The sequence below is a fragment of the Mytilus galloprovincialis genome, chromosome 5 (assembly GCF_965363235.1).
Source record: "Mytilus galloprovincialis chromosome 5, xbMytGall1.hap1.1, whole genome shotgun sequence".
Classification (NCBI taxonomy): Eukaryota; Metazoa; Mollusca; class Bivalvia; order Mytilida; family Mytilidae; genus Mytilus; species Mytilus galloprovincialis.
Window position 1 is genome coordinate 46,515,098 of NC_134842.1, and position 14,742 is coordinate 46,529,839.

The 14,742-nt window shown below is 30.6% G+C and overlaps 1 protein-coding gene and 1 long non-coding RNA gene across 4 annotated transcripts in view; one reads left to right on the top strand and one right to left on the bottom strand.

The window, feature by feature from the left end:
• The window catches only part of LOC143074571 (neuroglian-like), a 69,256-nt gene that overhangs the window by 35,461 nt on the left and 19,053 nt on the right, over positions 1-14,742 (top strand). For 2 of the 3 annotated variants that reach the window (XR_012977939.1, XM_076249963.1), the window contains 5 exons: positions 979-1,278; positions 3,724-4,023; positions 4,302-4,328; positions 6,567-6,587; positions 9,647-9,727. Coding sequence is in view for 1 of the 3 variants with exons in the window: in XM_076249963.1 (XP_076106078.1) it covers positions 1,002-1,278; positions 3,724-4,023; positions 4,302-4,328; positions 6,567-6,587; positions 9,647-9,727 (706 nt within the window). In the remaining 2 variants the exon portion in view is untranslated. Of the gene's footprint in view, positions 1-978; positions 1,279-3,723; positions 4,024-4,301; positions 4,329-6,566; positions 6,588-9,646; positions 9,728-14,742 lie in introns of those variants that run through there. The other variant, XR_012977940.1, reaches the window with a different exon arrangement.
• Positions 7,851-9,155, bottom strand: LOC143074569 (uncharacterized). Its single transcript, XR_012977937.1, has 3 exons — positions 8,963-9,155; positions 8,534-8,611; positions 7,851-7,969 (listed from the first exon to the last, which is right to left on the bottom strand). It is a non-coding gene; the product is annotated as an uncharacterized LOC143074569 (long non-coding RNA).

A 14,742-nucleotide genomic window follows, 5' to 3' on the forward strand; every position in this document is an offset into this window, starting at 1 on the left:
CTTTCTTGTTAGCAGCAGACCTCTATCAAGGAAATCATGAAGGTTAGGCGTCTCTATGTGACTTTGCCGCGACTTCAATCGCAACTTTTTTTTTATCTTGGAACAATTTACATAACGGAAGAGGCAAATTTTAATGTGCATGGCAATTTATTGAAGTTTAATACAGCTGTCAGCACAATAAACATTTCACCATAAACGGTTATATTAATTAAAAAATATTTTAATAAAAAAAATAATATTAACTGAAATGGATTGGATAGGATGTAAACGTCTATACATATCCTATCTAATACAAATCAACAATCAACATAAAGCAAATATACATGTGTAAAAACACACATTAATTCTAATGGAATTGACTACAATTATATGTAGCATTTCACACAAGGGATATTCAACAATGACCATTATATAATAATGATGGATACATGAATGTTTTTTGGGAAAATTTTAACAAGAGATGACATGAATCTTATTAACAATGACTAGATAATATATAAAATAAAAATCATAATAAGTGAGATAATTAATAACATGTATCTAAATTAATTGCTAGATACTGTCCTTGTTGTTAGGTTGTGTGTTTGTTACTATCTCAACCACGGAAAATATTTAACCATTTGAGATTTACATTATTCGACAATCTAACTATCTTAGTTGAACAATATTTAGTTATTATCAAATTTTCATATAATCAATATCTAGAGTGAAAAAGAAATACAAATAAAGGTTGACCGCTCACAAATATGTTTAACCCTGCCATATTCGTTATATTAAAGGTCGCCAATAATTGTTTACATCCACTTCATCTGAACTCTCGTGTATAGTTGTCTGATTGGCAATCAAACCACATTTTCTTACTTGTATTATAAATAGACTTGTTTTCATAAAATAAATGACCTTGTAATATATATCAAAGTTCAAATCATATTGACATTGAATGTAATTGCCTATGTTTTATTTTTATAACTGTTATAGACGAACCGAGAGTGACAACTGGTATGATTGAATATACAGTTGACTATGGGAAAGAAGTAAAATTGGACTGTGAAATTCTTTCCACTCCATTACATAACGAAGTATATTGGGTCAAAACGATCACAAGTAATGACACTAGGAAAATAACGTCTAGTTCACGAATGATAAACATCACTCCTAATGGTTCAACACTCAATATAAAGGAGGCTAGATCATCCGATGCAGCTAAGTATAGATGTGTTGCAGTAAACTCTGTTGGAGAAGGCTATAGTAGCGAAATAACTCTTATAGTAAGAGGAGGTAAATGCATTATGCTATACATTTGAAAAAAATTGTACTCACAAAATACTTAAGGACTGCAAATTAATATTTTCCATAAAAAATACAAGTTCTGGTCTAAAAGTCTTTTGCATGACAACTGATTATTAAACTTTTTTTTTTTTAAATGGCATGATTTTAAAAACGTTACATTTCAAATCATTGAGAAAAACCAAAATTGGGACAAATGCAATACAAGGAAGGCAAGAAAGAAAGAGATATTTGATGAACCAGTTACGGACTCTTGAACTTGATGGACTCAATACATGCAATAAGAGAGACGAAAAAAAAAAATTTAAAGGCAATTCAAAACAATAATCTTGAAATTCATACAATTTATACAATATCAATAAATATGTTATTCTTTTATTCCAACTGTGTGTAGTTTAAGCACAAACATATTTTTTGTCATGCAATCGATGAAGCTAGTTTTTCTAGCGAAATATTGGGTATATCTATTTAGAAACTAATTGAACTTAATAAATGTATCAATTAGCGTGTTTAAGGTGGCTCGGGCCTATTCGAAGTTTCTATCAGAAGTGCCGTTTTTTTTTTGTTATTTTATTCTTAACAGAAAGTGAATGAAATTAGTCAAAAAAAAAATAGGGGGTCACGTACCATTTAAGCTCAATATTTTACTTTCAAACAGGTATATAAGGCAGCAACCATTTGATTTTTCTGGGGGGGGGGGGGTGGGGGCTATGGGTTTTTTTTGGAAAAAAAAGTTTGTTTCCAGTTTTTGGAGAAAAAAAATTTGTTTTGAATTCTGAGAAAAAAAATTGTTTGTTACCCCCTAAGCTGCCACTATATGTAATGCTAAAATTGAAAGAAAAAAATTGTTTTCGACTTGTCGCGAAAAAAATAGATTGTTTTTCGCCGCAGGCGAAAAAAAAAGTTTGTACAGACAAAAAAACCATAGCCCCCCCCCCCCCCCAGAAAATCAAATGGTTGTTGCCTAATAGGGACCATTTTTGAATGAAATGATAGGGAAAACAGAGGTATTGACATTTTTTTTATCGGAATTTAAAAAAAAAAGTTCTATGACACTTGGTCCAAAACTGTAATATATAAAACTGAAATATAGATTCAAAGAATGAGCAAAAAAATAACATAGGTCACCGATAAGGAAAAAAAAATATTTTGCATTAAAACTCAAATTTTGGCGGGAAAATTGTAAAAATGGGTGAAATGTCAGTATTTAGCCTTTAACATATACACATAATAACGAAAATATTTTTTTAGTGACAAAACTACAATAATTTAACGTTTCTAATCATTCAAAATATTTAAAAAAAAAAAATATCGAATTTACGACGAATAATTTTCGTGTGCTTTGCAATTCCTGCGTGAAATTATTTGCAGTCGAATAGTCCAGATCCACCTTAAATTATATTCTTATACATTTATGTGATTTTAATTCAGTAACTGAATCAGTTTATTTTCACAAGCTGATCCACGCCTAAATAGATTAGATGTTGATTGTTGCTATTTTAGACATTATATACATATTGTTTATTTCTTCTAATGTTCATCTATTTGTAAATTGTCTATGTACTAGAAAAGACATTATTAAGTTGTAAAACGTGTGTCTCATTCGTTTGTTAAAAGGGCATTAGCTGTCAAATTCATGTCCACCGATTTGACTCAAATTCTCATATTTGATTTATAACATATTAAAAGGTATAACCAAATTACAAAAAAGTCTAAAATAAACTATCAACAATGCATGTACTAGATAATATGTATCAATAGTCTGTTTGTATTTTGTCTAGACGTCATCTAATCAATCATCAAGATAACCTCCGAAAATTTCCGACGGTCTTAAAACGTGATATAAACATAAACATAAATATGATAGACATGAATATAAATAGATTGCGACCAGCTAAGGGGTTGAGTTGAGAGTTACATGAATACGGATCAATGAGGTCGAATTATTCACTAGCAAGTGCATAATTTATCAGCGATGTTTCTTTGCTTATTTTGACAAAATTAAACCAAAGTGGCTGCTAAAAGCAAATTATTATTCTATTATTTCACTTTCATTAATGATTGAAAAAATATATATATTTCTCGTTTCTAATGCCCATTTAAGTTTCTGAACAATACAATACGTTTAAAACTATTAAAAGATTTCAGGAATTGGTGATGGGATGAAAATTTTTAAAACTAAAATGTTTATTGATTGCTAAACCTATACAGTGACAATTATCGTATTAATAAAATCATTTGAAATATTTTTAACTTCCATTACCTCGTTTTATAACATTTTCAAATTCAAATCTAAATTATCTAATTAAACGGACAAAGTTGAAATACATACCCCAATACTCAGTTAATTGAAAACATTAAATTTATATTAAAATGGTACTGACTGTTGCCAAAAAATTAACATTCGGTTCACTTTTTTTTTATCTCTTAAAAAAGGTATTCCCATTGTCAAGCGAACACACGAAAAGTACAAAACAGCAAAAGGATATTCTGTAACAATCAACTGTATGATAGAAAGTGAAATTCTTAAAATTCAAACCGTGTATTGGAAAGTGTATACCTCTCGTACAGCAAAACCCCACTTAATCAGAAATGGTGAAGTAGGAATTGATGGAGTCAATGCCAATTATCCTTCACTAATCATAAATGAGGTTAGTGTATCCATGGAGGGCGAATACAGATGCTGTGCAATAAACATAGCAGGAGATGCATGTGCCTTACCTTCAAATTTAATAGGTAGGTTACGAAATTTATTTTTGTGCAAAGCTTTCATTCATGTCGTTATATCTAAAAAAAAAAAAAAAAAAAGTAGCACACCATTCTAATTAATTGGTTGCTGAGTTTTAATTACTTAATAATAAACGATTCTTAAAATTTCATAAATCATTTTTATATTGAAAATACTAAATATAATCATCACAAAAATATATTCAGCTTGTTGATTAAAAACAGTCCAGTCCAAAACAAATATTTAAACAAGACTTTTTAATTTTTGTTTTCTTTTTCTTTTTCAGTTGAACCTATCTTAGATCAATCACAAGGTATGACGTTCTTTGTACATGTGGGTATGATATGAATACTCTATACTGAAAACGCATAACGTTGTGATTGACATGAATGTCAATATATCTACAAGTTATATTGTTTTCTTTGACACTTTATTTTCCTTTTTAACTAGGAATATAATTTATATTCAGACTCTTCTGACGATTTTACAAATGAACAATGCAACACAATGTTTAGGGTACAATTGGAGTAGAAATGTGTTTTCAATTGCTTCATCTAGAAATATCCACCAACAGAAAGACTAAGTTACCCTTCGCTCCATCTATCTGTCTCGTGAATCTTGTTCTTAACTTGGGGCAAAATTACGTTTCCAAGCTTATGGATTTAAATGCAGGAGACACATACATTGTAGAGGTAACCGGACTGGCTCCTTTTTAAGTTCATGTAATAATCTTACCATTTGTTGGTTATCTTGATTTGTCTCTTTTCCATCGATTTAGGACATTTGACCTTGGCCTACATTTATTATATATGCGTCTATTAATTGGTTAGATGGTGAAAATAATACTGTCAAAGCCATGGTGTATTCGACCCGTCAAGAATATGTCGAGACAAACACATTGAGGTACTTGCGTGCAATGATGACAAGTTCTATTGATAAAAATTTAGTAGAGATACCAATGTGTAATCAAAAATCGTAAACCGAAGAGAAACAACACAATGGACAAAAGTCAAAAGAAAAATATAATATAGATACAACTTTATTGGTCAGATAATCGGTTAACTTTATCAATGTTTCATTCGTTGTTTGAAAGACCCATTTTAAATAAAAAGTTTGTGTAACGTTTTTGATTTGTTGATATCTTTCGCAATTTGGATGACTGGATATCGATTTAATATGTAACTTTGAAAAACAAAAAAAACTAGAATTAGAACCTTAAAAAAGGTAGGAACTACATGTATACCTCTGTCATCTTTGACATGTTTTGTGTAATATTGACGAGAGTGTTTTCCTAAAATCAATCATATCCCTCATAACCTGGGTATGTACAAAACGTACAAAACTTTTTTTAAAATTTTATCAAAAATTGTATTTGATGGTTTTACTGACGAGTGACTGTTGGTACTATATATTCAAAATACGGGATTAGCATGTAACATTGAATTTTTTTATTCGCTTTCTGTGAATAATAGTTTTAGTCTAAAGTATATTAAGCAGTAATAAATAAAACGTTGTTTGCTATATTGATCATGCTGATGGCAAATATAAGCAGCTACTGAAAAAAACATCCCTTTTATGATACCAAACTTATAATTAAACACACCAAACGCGTGCTTCGTCTACAGGATTTTTTTCATTGGTTCTCTAGTAAAAACCTTTCGTATGTAAACAAAAAATAATAAAAAAAGATATTGGAGTAATTGAAAAGTAAAAAGCAAAATTCAAAAATACTTACTAAAATTTAGATGAGGACATTTATTTCAATAACAACACATCAATTCAGGCAAATTACAAAAACAATAATTATTTCTTTGTCTATTATATTCATGTTTAAGTGTGGCTTATTCATTTACAGTTTGATTTGTCGTTAATAGTTTGCTTCTAAACGTCAGACTTTTTCCTAAACTGTAAGCATGCAGATTGAATCGGAATGTGCAATGACAATTTTTCGCTGTTCTTCTTTCTTTTGTTCAGTACTTACGATTTTTATCTTGATTTTTTGTGTTTTTTCGTGTTGTCAATCTTATGTTTTCATTGTTGCTAGTGTTGTAAATGCGCCTGTTGTTTGAACGTTATGCTAAGTATTTTCTGTTGTCAAGGAACCGGTTTAAACCCAGACTTATCATTTGTCACGCTAGATGCACGATTCGTGAACATTTTACTCGACCGTGGGGCTCGAATTAAAACTATGTTAGGTCAAATAAAATACAAATTTGATCAACATTTAAAAAGTTAGTAATCCTTTATAGTATCGATTAACTTAAACTTTTCCCGTTTAACCTTTGACTATGAGTTTGTTATTTTTGTTATATTTTTTTTATGAGCATTACATTTAAAAAAAATTAAGATATCAATAACCTTCAATGATAAACACTTGACTGGCAATACTCATGGTTTAGCCTGCTTTAAAATTCAATCTTTGTCTTGTCCCTCTTCAGATCTTATTTTAAATTCGAAATTCTTCTTCAATAAAGTTGCTTTTCTTTACTTGCGTTTCATTCATTCCAGCAGTTGATAATTTAGCTGCATGTTTTTTTTTTCTCTGTTTCAGACGAAAATGGAAACACGTCAGGTAATTTATTCTTTTATTTTAAATAAAATAGCATAGACACAGTATTACTTTAACAATCGTTCGAGAAGAATGAAACTAAAACTGCAAAATGCCAATTAACATGCATAAAGAATGAAACATCAGTTACAGTTTTACTTATCAGGTTCTGATTGTAAAGATAGAATTAATTTTTCAATTCTGTTTACAAAGACACCAACATCGATTCCAAACAAATAGAACAAATTCGTAACGTGTGTTCGGATGTTCTTCCTTTTATACGAAATACTTTCATTATTCAAATAATTCGTGGTAGCAATTCGGATATAACTTTCAACCCCGTTTTGGGTAAACAATTGAGGAATGATATTACGTCATCCAAATTCATATTTTTACCTGTATATATTATCTATATATCCGCATGTAACCAACCTTACATTGGAATTATAACTCTTAAATAGTCTTCTGAATGTCCTATTTGATTGGTTTTGGGTGGTTTTATAAAAGTTATTTATGAATATTTCTTGTCGTTCGTCATACATGACTCAAGGTGTAATACCACCATTGATTTTTCCCTATTAGTCTTTGTTAAATTGGTACTTTAAAAAAAAATGTACAGAATTTACCTTTATTTCAACCAAAGAAATACTTTGCATGAATAAAGTTTAATCCTTTCCAGTGCTACAGTGAAAATTTCACACTACATTTCATTGCATATAAGAAAGTAACCTGCACCGGAAGTAAACAATCACATTTTTACCAGGTTATTTACTGGTTACCTGCTTTGGCAACTATGTAACCTTAACTTTCCAAAATATTTTATAAGACCATCAAATAAAAAAAGAATGATGCTTTCAGACACCCAACATACATGTTTATGACTCAGAAAAATTTAAGTGCATTGAAATGCAGGGTTAGTTTTCTACAACTGTCAAATTCAAGGGAATATTTTTTTAGACCTACTTTCGTATGCAACCGGATGTGGCGTATCATGATTTGGTGGTATTACACCTAAAGAACACCTAAATGTCAAATAAACTTAATGTAATTTTTTTCCCTCCAATTGCAAGTTATTTCAAGCATAACTGCCAAGTTTTGTCTCAGTCAGATCTATAGTTTCAGAGAAAATCACTATAATGTAAGGCCATATCCTACGGCAATTTCAGTCTTATTTCTTCGACAAATCCAAATTTCAGTGTATCATTATAAAATGCAGTGTTGACTAATATCTGATCAAAAACTCATGATCTATGCATTCAAACAATTAAATAGAATACAAAAGACAACTTTTAGATGATAAACAATTTTATTGCACCTTTTAGAGTTCATTTGAAGGTCTGTTTTGGTCTGTTTTGGTCCATTTTTCCTCCTTCCTTCCTTTTTCATCAAAACTTGATATCTTTTGTCTAAAAAATAAAACAAATGTGATTATTTCCCCACAAAAATGATATAAATGTAATGTTAAATCAATAATTAAAGTGTTTTAGCTGAAAGAACTGTCTCTATAAATGTTAACAGTCTACACGGAAGTTTCTAGAAGCCCTTATGTGTAACTCGAGTTTTTAGTCTGTTCGCCTAGTGTGACAAATAACGGTTCCCTTTCAGTCAACCATTTATTGTTACTGGTATCAAAGTCTTTTTATTTACTCATAACAGTATATTTCTAATAGATTTACACAAAGTGTCCACTTTCTTGTATTTTACATTAGAAAATGGGGAGAAAGAGTAATAAAAAATACCTCAAAATGTTTTTAAAAAGGGTTATGTCCCTTGGAATGCTGGTACAAAAAATAATTGGTAAGAATTATAAAGTTTAAGTATGTGAGACTGGATTCTGATGTGTATAAATCCAGGGCAAATAAGTGTTTAGATGATTTATTGTCTGTGCAAAATGTAGATGGCACAATGGCAAATTGTAAACTTTTGCGGCCAAAAAAAACACAAAAAACATGATGATAGTTGATACTTACTTTAATGCTGAAGTGTCATCTGCAGACCAATTCACATATAAGATTTTTCAACAGAATGCTCTTCAGAACATGTGAACACTGAAATAAAAAATTCACATGTTGTATAAACAAAACTGTTAGGGTATTATTTAAAATTTAACACAGTAAACTAAATACAGCTTTGTCTGTCCACCCATTTGACTTAGAAAACACCCGTAAACCCCCATTTCAAGGCAATTTTACCTCAAACGTGCTTTCTGTGTCTCAATCCATTCCGAATAGTCCATGTTTACAATGTATGAACTGGTTTATTAATAACTTTTAAAAATGAAAGTACAATAAGGTCACGAGTGCACATGTAGTTTCCCTAAATAGGTGTAATACCACCATTGATTTTTCCCTATTAGTCTTTGTTAAATTGGTACTTTAAAAAAAATGTACAGAATTTACCTTTATTTCAACCAAAGAAATACTTTGCATGAATAAAGTTTAATCCTTTCCAGTGCTACAGTGAAAATTTCACACTACATTTCATTGCATATAAGAAAGTAACCTGCACCGGAAGTAAACAATCACATTTTTACCAGGTTATTTACTGGTTACCTGCTTTGGCAACTATGTAACCTTAACTTTCCAAAATATTTTATAAGACCATCAAATAAAAAAAGAATGATGCTTTCAGACACCCAACATACATGTTTATGACTCAGAAAAATTTAAGTGCATTGAAATGCAGGGTTAATTTTCTACAACTGTCAAATTCAAGGGAATATTTTTTTAGAACTACTTTCGTATGCAACCGGATGTGGCGTATCATGATTTGGTGGTATTACACCTCAATATATTAGAGGTCTCTAAGAGAGTAACAACTGTTACGAGGTTTTTGATATACTTTAGTTTGCGAACCTCTCAAATAGTCTGAAATGATTTGTGGACTTCTGTACGTCTATTATCTTCTACATGTTGATGCAATAGTGTTGTCTGTATTCAGAACAGAGTTTCGTGTCTCTTTCTATGTTCATTGCTACCATTATACCATACATGTATGTATACCCATGATATTTTTAATGTATAGTCTTCGTGGGGTTAATAATAGTCGAATTGCAGTAACGTATCTATTCATTTTAATTTTAGTTGAAATGACTGAATCGGTGGTTGGAATAATTGGTGGTATTTTGGCTATTATTGGGACATTAATAATGGCCTATAAAAAAAGTAGGTAAAAGCTTCATTTGAAATATGATATGAGAACGTTTATCTGATATCCAAAATTTATATATTCTTAATCCAAATAACATACCTCAGCTTACGATCCGGTAAAAACAACCACTTCATTATGTAAAATATGCAAATTAATATAATTTATCATAATTTTATAACAAATAAGTCAAAATGGTACGTACAGAACGAAGTGTATTTTTTCCAATAGAAACCCTTCTTTTGTTTCAGAAACGTTACACACTTTACATGAAGTGTTCCCATATAGTCTGTACAACAGAATTAAACGCCTTTCTGGTTAAGTATTATACCTTTGTCCAGATCAGGAAACTAAAGATGTAGATAGAAGATAATTATTTGAACAATAAGTAAAGATTATCGGGTTTTCTACTCATTGATATCGTAAAATATCTGCCGCGAGCCACAATGTAAACCTTTTTGGCGAGTGAGCGAAGCGAAGGAGCTAAAGACTTCACATTGTGTCTAGCGGCTGATATTTTACGATATCTATGCGAAGTAGACCCGATTATCTGTTTATCGTTCTATTACTGGTCGTTTTTTCTTCCCTAAGAGAGTTTTATGCTTGACGAAAGCAAGCTTGATAACGTCTTTTCATACATTGTGACGTCACTGATACCTTCTCCTCAAACATTGTGACGTCGCTGATAATGTATGCTCTCGTCTCTAGCTGTGATACGAGAATGAAGGAACGACTGAGCAGCGTGATACAGGCGTAGACGGAAAATAAGATTATTTTATTGTATTACTCTTCATTGTTCGTGAAGATATTGTATACATATACCTACCTTTAATTACAAGTATAATCAAAATCAAAATCAACTATAGTTTACTTTTTTCTGACCAGCAAAAAATCTTTGTTACTCCTCTGATAGATATCATAAAAAAGGTTGAGTGCTTTTTAATTTTGAATTAGTAAACTTCAGCCGTATGTATATGTCCCTAGTATTGAAAGTCGTTCGTAGTTAAATACGCACGTTAACGCCGCGTGCATAAATTGCGTTGTTAACTCAAAAACAAAATCAGACTAACAAAACATTATTACTTCACGTAGTTCATTGGTTATATCATTAGGAAAAGTATATCATTGGTCGATATGTATATACATGATATAAACAAAACATCTCACAACACAAGTTTTAGATCTCACAAAACATGTTTAACCCCACCTGTCCCAAGTCAGGAGCCTCTGGCCTTCGTTAGTCTTGTATGTTTTTTTTTAATTTTAGTTCATTTATATGTTTTTGAGTTTAGTATTACGTCCACTTTCTCTGAACTAGTACACATTTGTATATATGTCAAACTGAATCCCAACTCCAGGTGTGGGATTTTGTCGCTGCGTTGAAGACCCATTGGTGGCAGACGACTGTTATCTGCTCGTTGGTCGGGTTGTCGTCTCTTTGACATATTCCCCATTTCTATTCTCAATTTTATATATTGTATACGTATGTAGTTTCTAATTTGTTAACCTGTTCATACCTGCAGACCAACCACTCTGCTTTTTTATAACAAAAAGCAACGGTTTGAAACTAGTGAACAAATACATGTACATATACATTTAACAATTGAAATGAGTCAGTTATAATCAAAATGTAATTTAAAACTCATGTCAAACGTGCGCGAAACTGTAAACTCAATCGGAGCGCCTCAGAAGAATATAAACTAAAATATTGTATCAAAACATAAACAAATGATAAACAAAACGCTTTTTTTTTTACAATAATTGGTTTTTCATATATCTTTGGTTGAATATAACCAAAACATGTTACGTAGTTACTTTTTTTTCAAAAATAATCCATAAATAAACAATGATAATTTAAACATCTCTCCTTCAACTGTGACAATTTATCAAGAAATAATCTCAATTTTGTTTTTTTATTGAAATTACATGAACAATCGTAATGGTCACTGACTGCACGTCATTTTAGTAATTTATTATATTACTTGATATGTTTTTGTATTCGTGTTGCATAGAGAATAATACATGTCAAAATCCGTATCATATGCCGTATCATCCCGAGACACCAATATCAGCCAAAGGGCCTTTAGGTCCGAGGGATGATATTTGTCGAGGGTGATACGGCATGTGATACGGATTTTGCCATGTTTTATACGCTTTATCATATATTTCAACAGGAGAGTTATATTATATGAACTGTTCACTGGGTTACCTTCAGTTCTACTTTTGTCTTGTTTTAAAAGCCTTAAAAGAACTGCCCAATTACTTATCCAAAGCACCTGGGTTACCTTAAAATTTGCGGGCTGTTGTTTTAAAAATATTTTGTTTATTATTGTATTTTTTCGTGTGTTTTGTATTTTTTATAGTTGCATTTAGTGTCCCAAAAAATATGAAAACTTGACGTTTTTGACTTCACATGTACATACCAAACAATGACGTCATTCAATAAATTGCGTCACGCCCGAATGACCGTACCTATTTTGAGGGGAAATATTTCTTAAGAAAAAAATAAAATAAATAAAATAAATAAAAACTGACTATGTAAAAAAAAAAAAAAAAAGTAGGGGTGTGATTAAGGGTAAAGGTGTGATAAAGGGTATGCAATAAAAGGTAGGGATGTGATCAAGGGTATGCGATAAAGGGTGCGCATCAAAGTTGCGCAATATGGATTAAACAGCAGGCTATTTATCAAATATTCAAAACTACTGTATTTACTACTAAATGTATCATAAATGTAGATATCCAAATCTAAAACAATACACAACGTTGTTATGTACGTATATATAGTCATCGCAAGCTGTTCACTTTTTTTCCATGAAAAGGGGAGAATACAAATTTGGTACATCACGTCGTGAACTGTAGGGTGTTTAATTGTTGGAACTGGCTAGTTGAATTGTTGAAGCTAGAAGTATTCTCGATTTGTCACGTATGCTTTGGACAATTAATGAAAACTGACTAAGAAATTTAAATATACTACATATTTGATAATAAGCAGCGTCTGATACATTTATATATGCTGAATGACATAAGATATTGTAAATCCCAAAAAGCTCTCAGAATATAGAAAGCATTTTTGTTTATTCTAGATAGATACATTGTTAGTTTTAATACATTATGGAAAATAGAGAAAAAAAATATGAAAACAAAGTAAAATTCACTTGTGCTTGATTATATCGAATTTTGAAATCTTGGAAAACTTTTTTGGAACATTTTGAAAAAAACAGGTATTATGAAAGAAAAGTCTGTTTTGTTAATATTTAGCCATCAATCTTAAAAAAAAATACCCCTGTTATCATTAATTTAGTTGAGAACTAAAACAGGTGAATTACATGTAAATATCAAGATGCCAGTCCTAAAGTGGACCCCTAATCATTAATGTTGTTTTAGTCTAATTATCAAATGTTTGAGAAATGTGAACACACCGAATATGCACATACAAATTAATGTTCCCATTAATATCATAAGGTCACAAGAGCGCAATTATTTGTTTACATGTAAGCGGCAAGTTGTTTAACCCCAAAATGGTACTCTTTTAATTGATGATACAGGATTGGGATTTCTTGTAATAGAAAGTTTATCCATTTTAGGTTTAAAAAATCTAGAAAAATCAAATTCATATATTACAAAGTATAGAAAATATATTCAATTTATACATGTGCACGTACAGTTAGATGCAGACCAAGCATTTTATAAAGTAAACGCACGTTAACGCCGCGTGCGCATATTTCGTAAGTTACCTTCAATTTTTGCGTTTACTATAATTACGTTAACGCGGTCAAAATGAAAATGTCTCATGTCTACCCGAGTAAACGCGCGTTTACTCTGTGTCCGTTTAGTCAATAGTAAACGGGCGTTTACTTCAGATTTCACAGGTTTATTTTTACGTGCACTTGAAACAAAACGGACTTTTACTACAGATTTCACAAGTGTATTTCTACGGGCACTTAATAGAAAACGGGCGTTTTCTACAGATTTCACAAGTGTATTTTTACGTGCACTTGAAAGTAAATGCGGGTTTACTTTTCGCGTTAACTTATTGTGTAAATTATAAAATAAACTTCGTGTACCTTTTTTATTTTGTTAAAACGACTGTTATCTTAATATTTTACGTATTCTACAAGTTCTAAAACCGTAACAAATCAAACACACTTTTCATTCGAAATATTAACTTTTATTAATAATAAAAAAATCGGTTCAAAAGCTTTAAATAGCAGATCTTATGTTTTTTTTTCAAAAGTTACATGGAAAAATATCGATTCACATAAAAAATTTCCCCTCTGACGGAAAAGTCGTAGAAATGCATTAAAACCCTTTCTAGAAACTGGAACATTATCTGATCGTATTAACTCATTTCTAACTTCAGTAATGTTTTTGCGAGATCTTCTTACACTTATCCTTTCACGAATATAAACTGAAAGTCTTGTAGGTTTTACAGTTCCAGAAGGAATATCCATTTTGTACTTATGTAGTAGTGTCATTTTTGCGCCTATTAAATAATAGTAAAAATATCTTTAAAGTACTTTAAATAAATTGTATATATTATAAACGTTTAACTCTTGAGTTTTGATAAAGGACATTATTATTTATATCCAAATCTACACTTTACTTTATATATTTAGTTCATGAATATTCAAAGGGTTCTTATTTTAAATTACATATCTGATTGGTCATTGTGTTTTCGCGGTCAATTTATATTTTGTATTGACCAGGTAGATATGCACGAGATTGAAAATTACAGTCGCATTATATTGTATCCCGAATTTATATACCTGTGTTATTGTTTTCATTCAATGTGGACTCAACATATAAGGCCGTGTTCACATCAAACGCCATGTACAGTAAACTTGTTTTCAATTAGTATAATGTACTGGACATTGGTTTCACATTAAATTTGTTCACATCTATACACCTTGTTTAATTACCTGTACATAAGATTTGTTCACACTTGTAAACTCTATGTCATTTAAATGTTCATTACGTAGAACCGAATGCAAAAGTTTTCGGACAACTTTTCTAGCAGTAAGAGAACGACAAT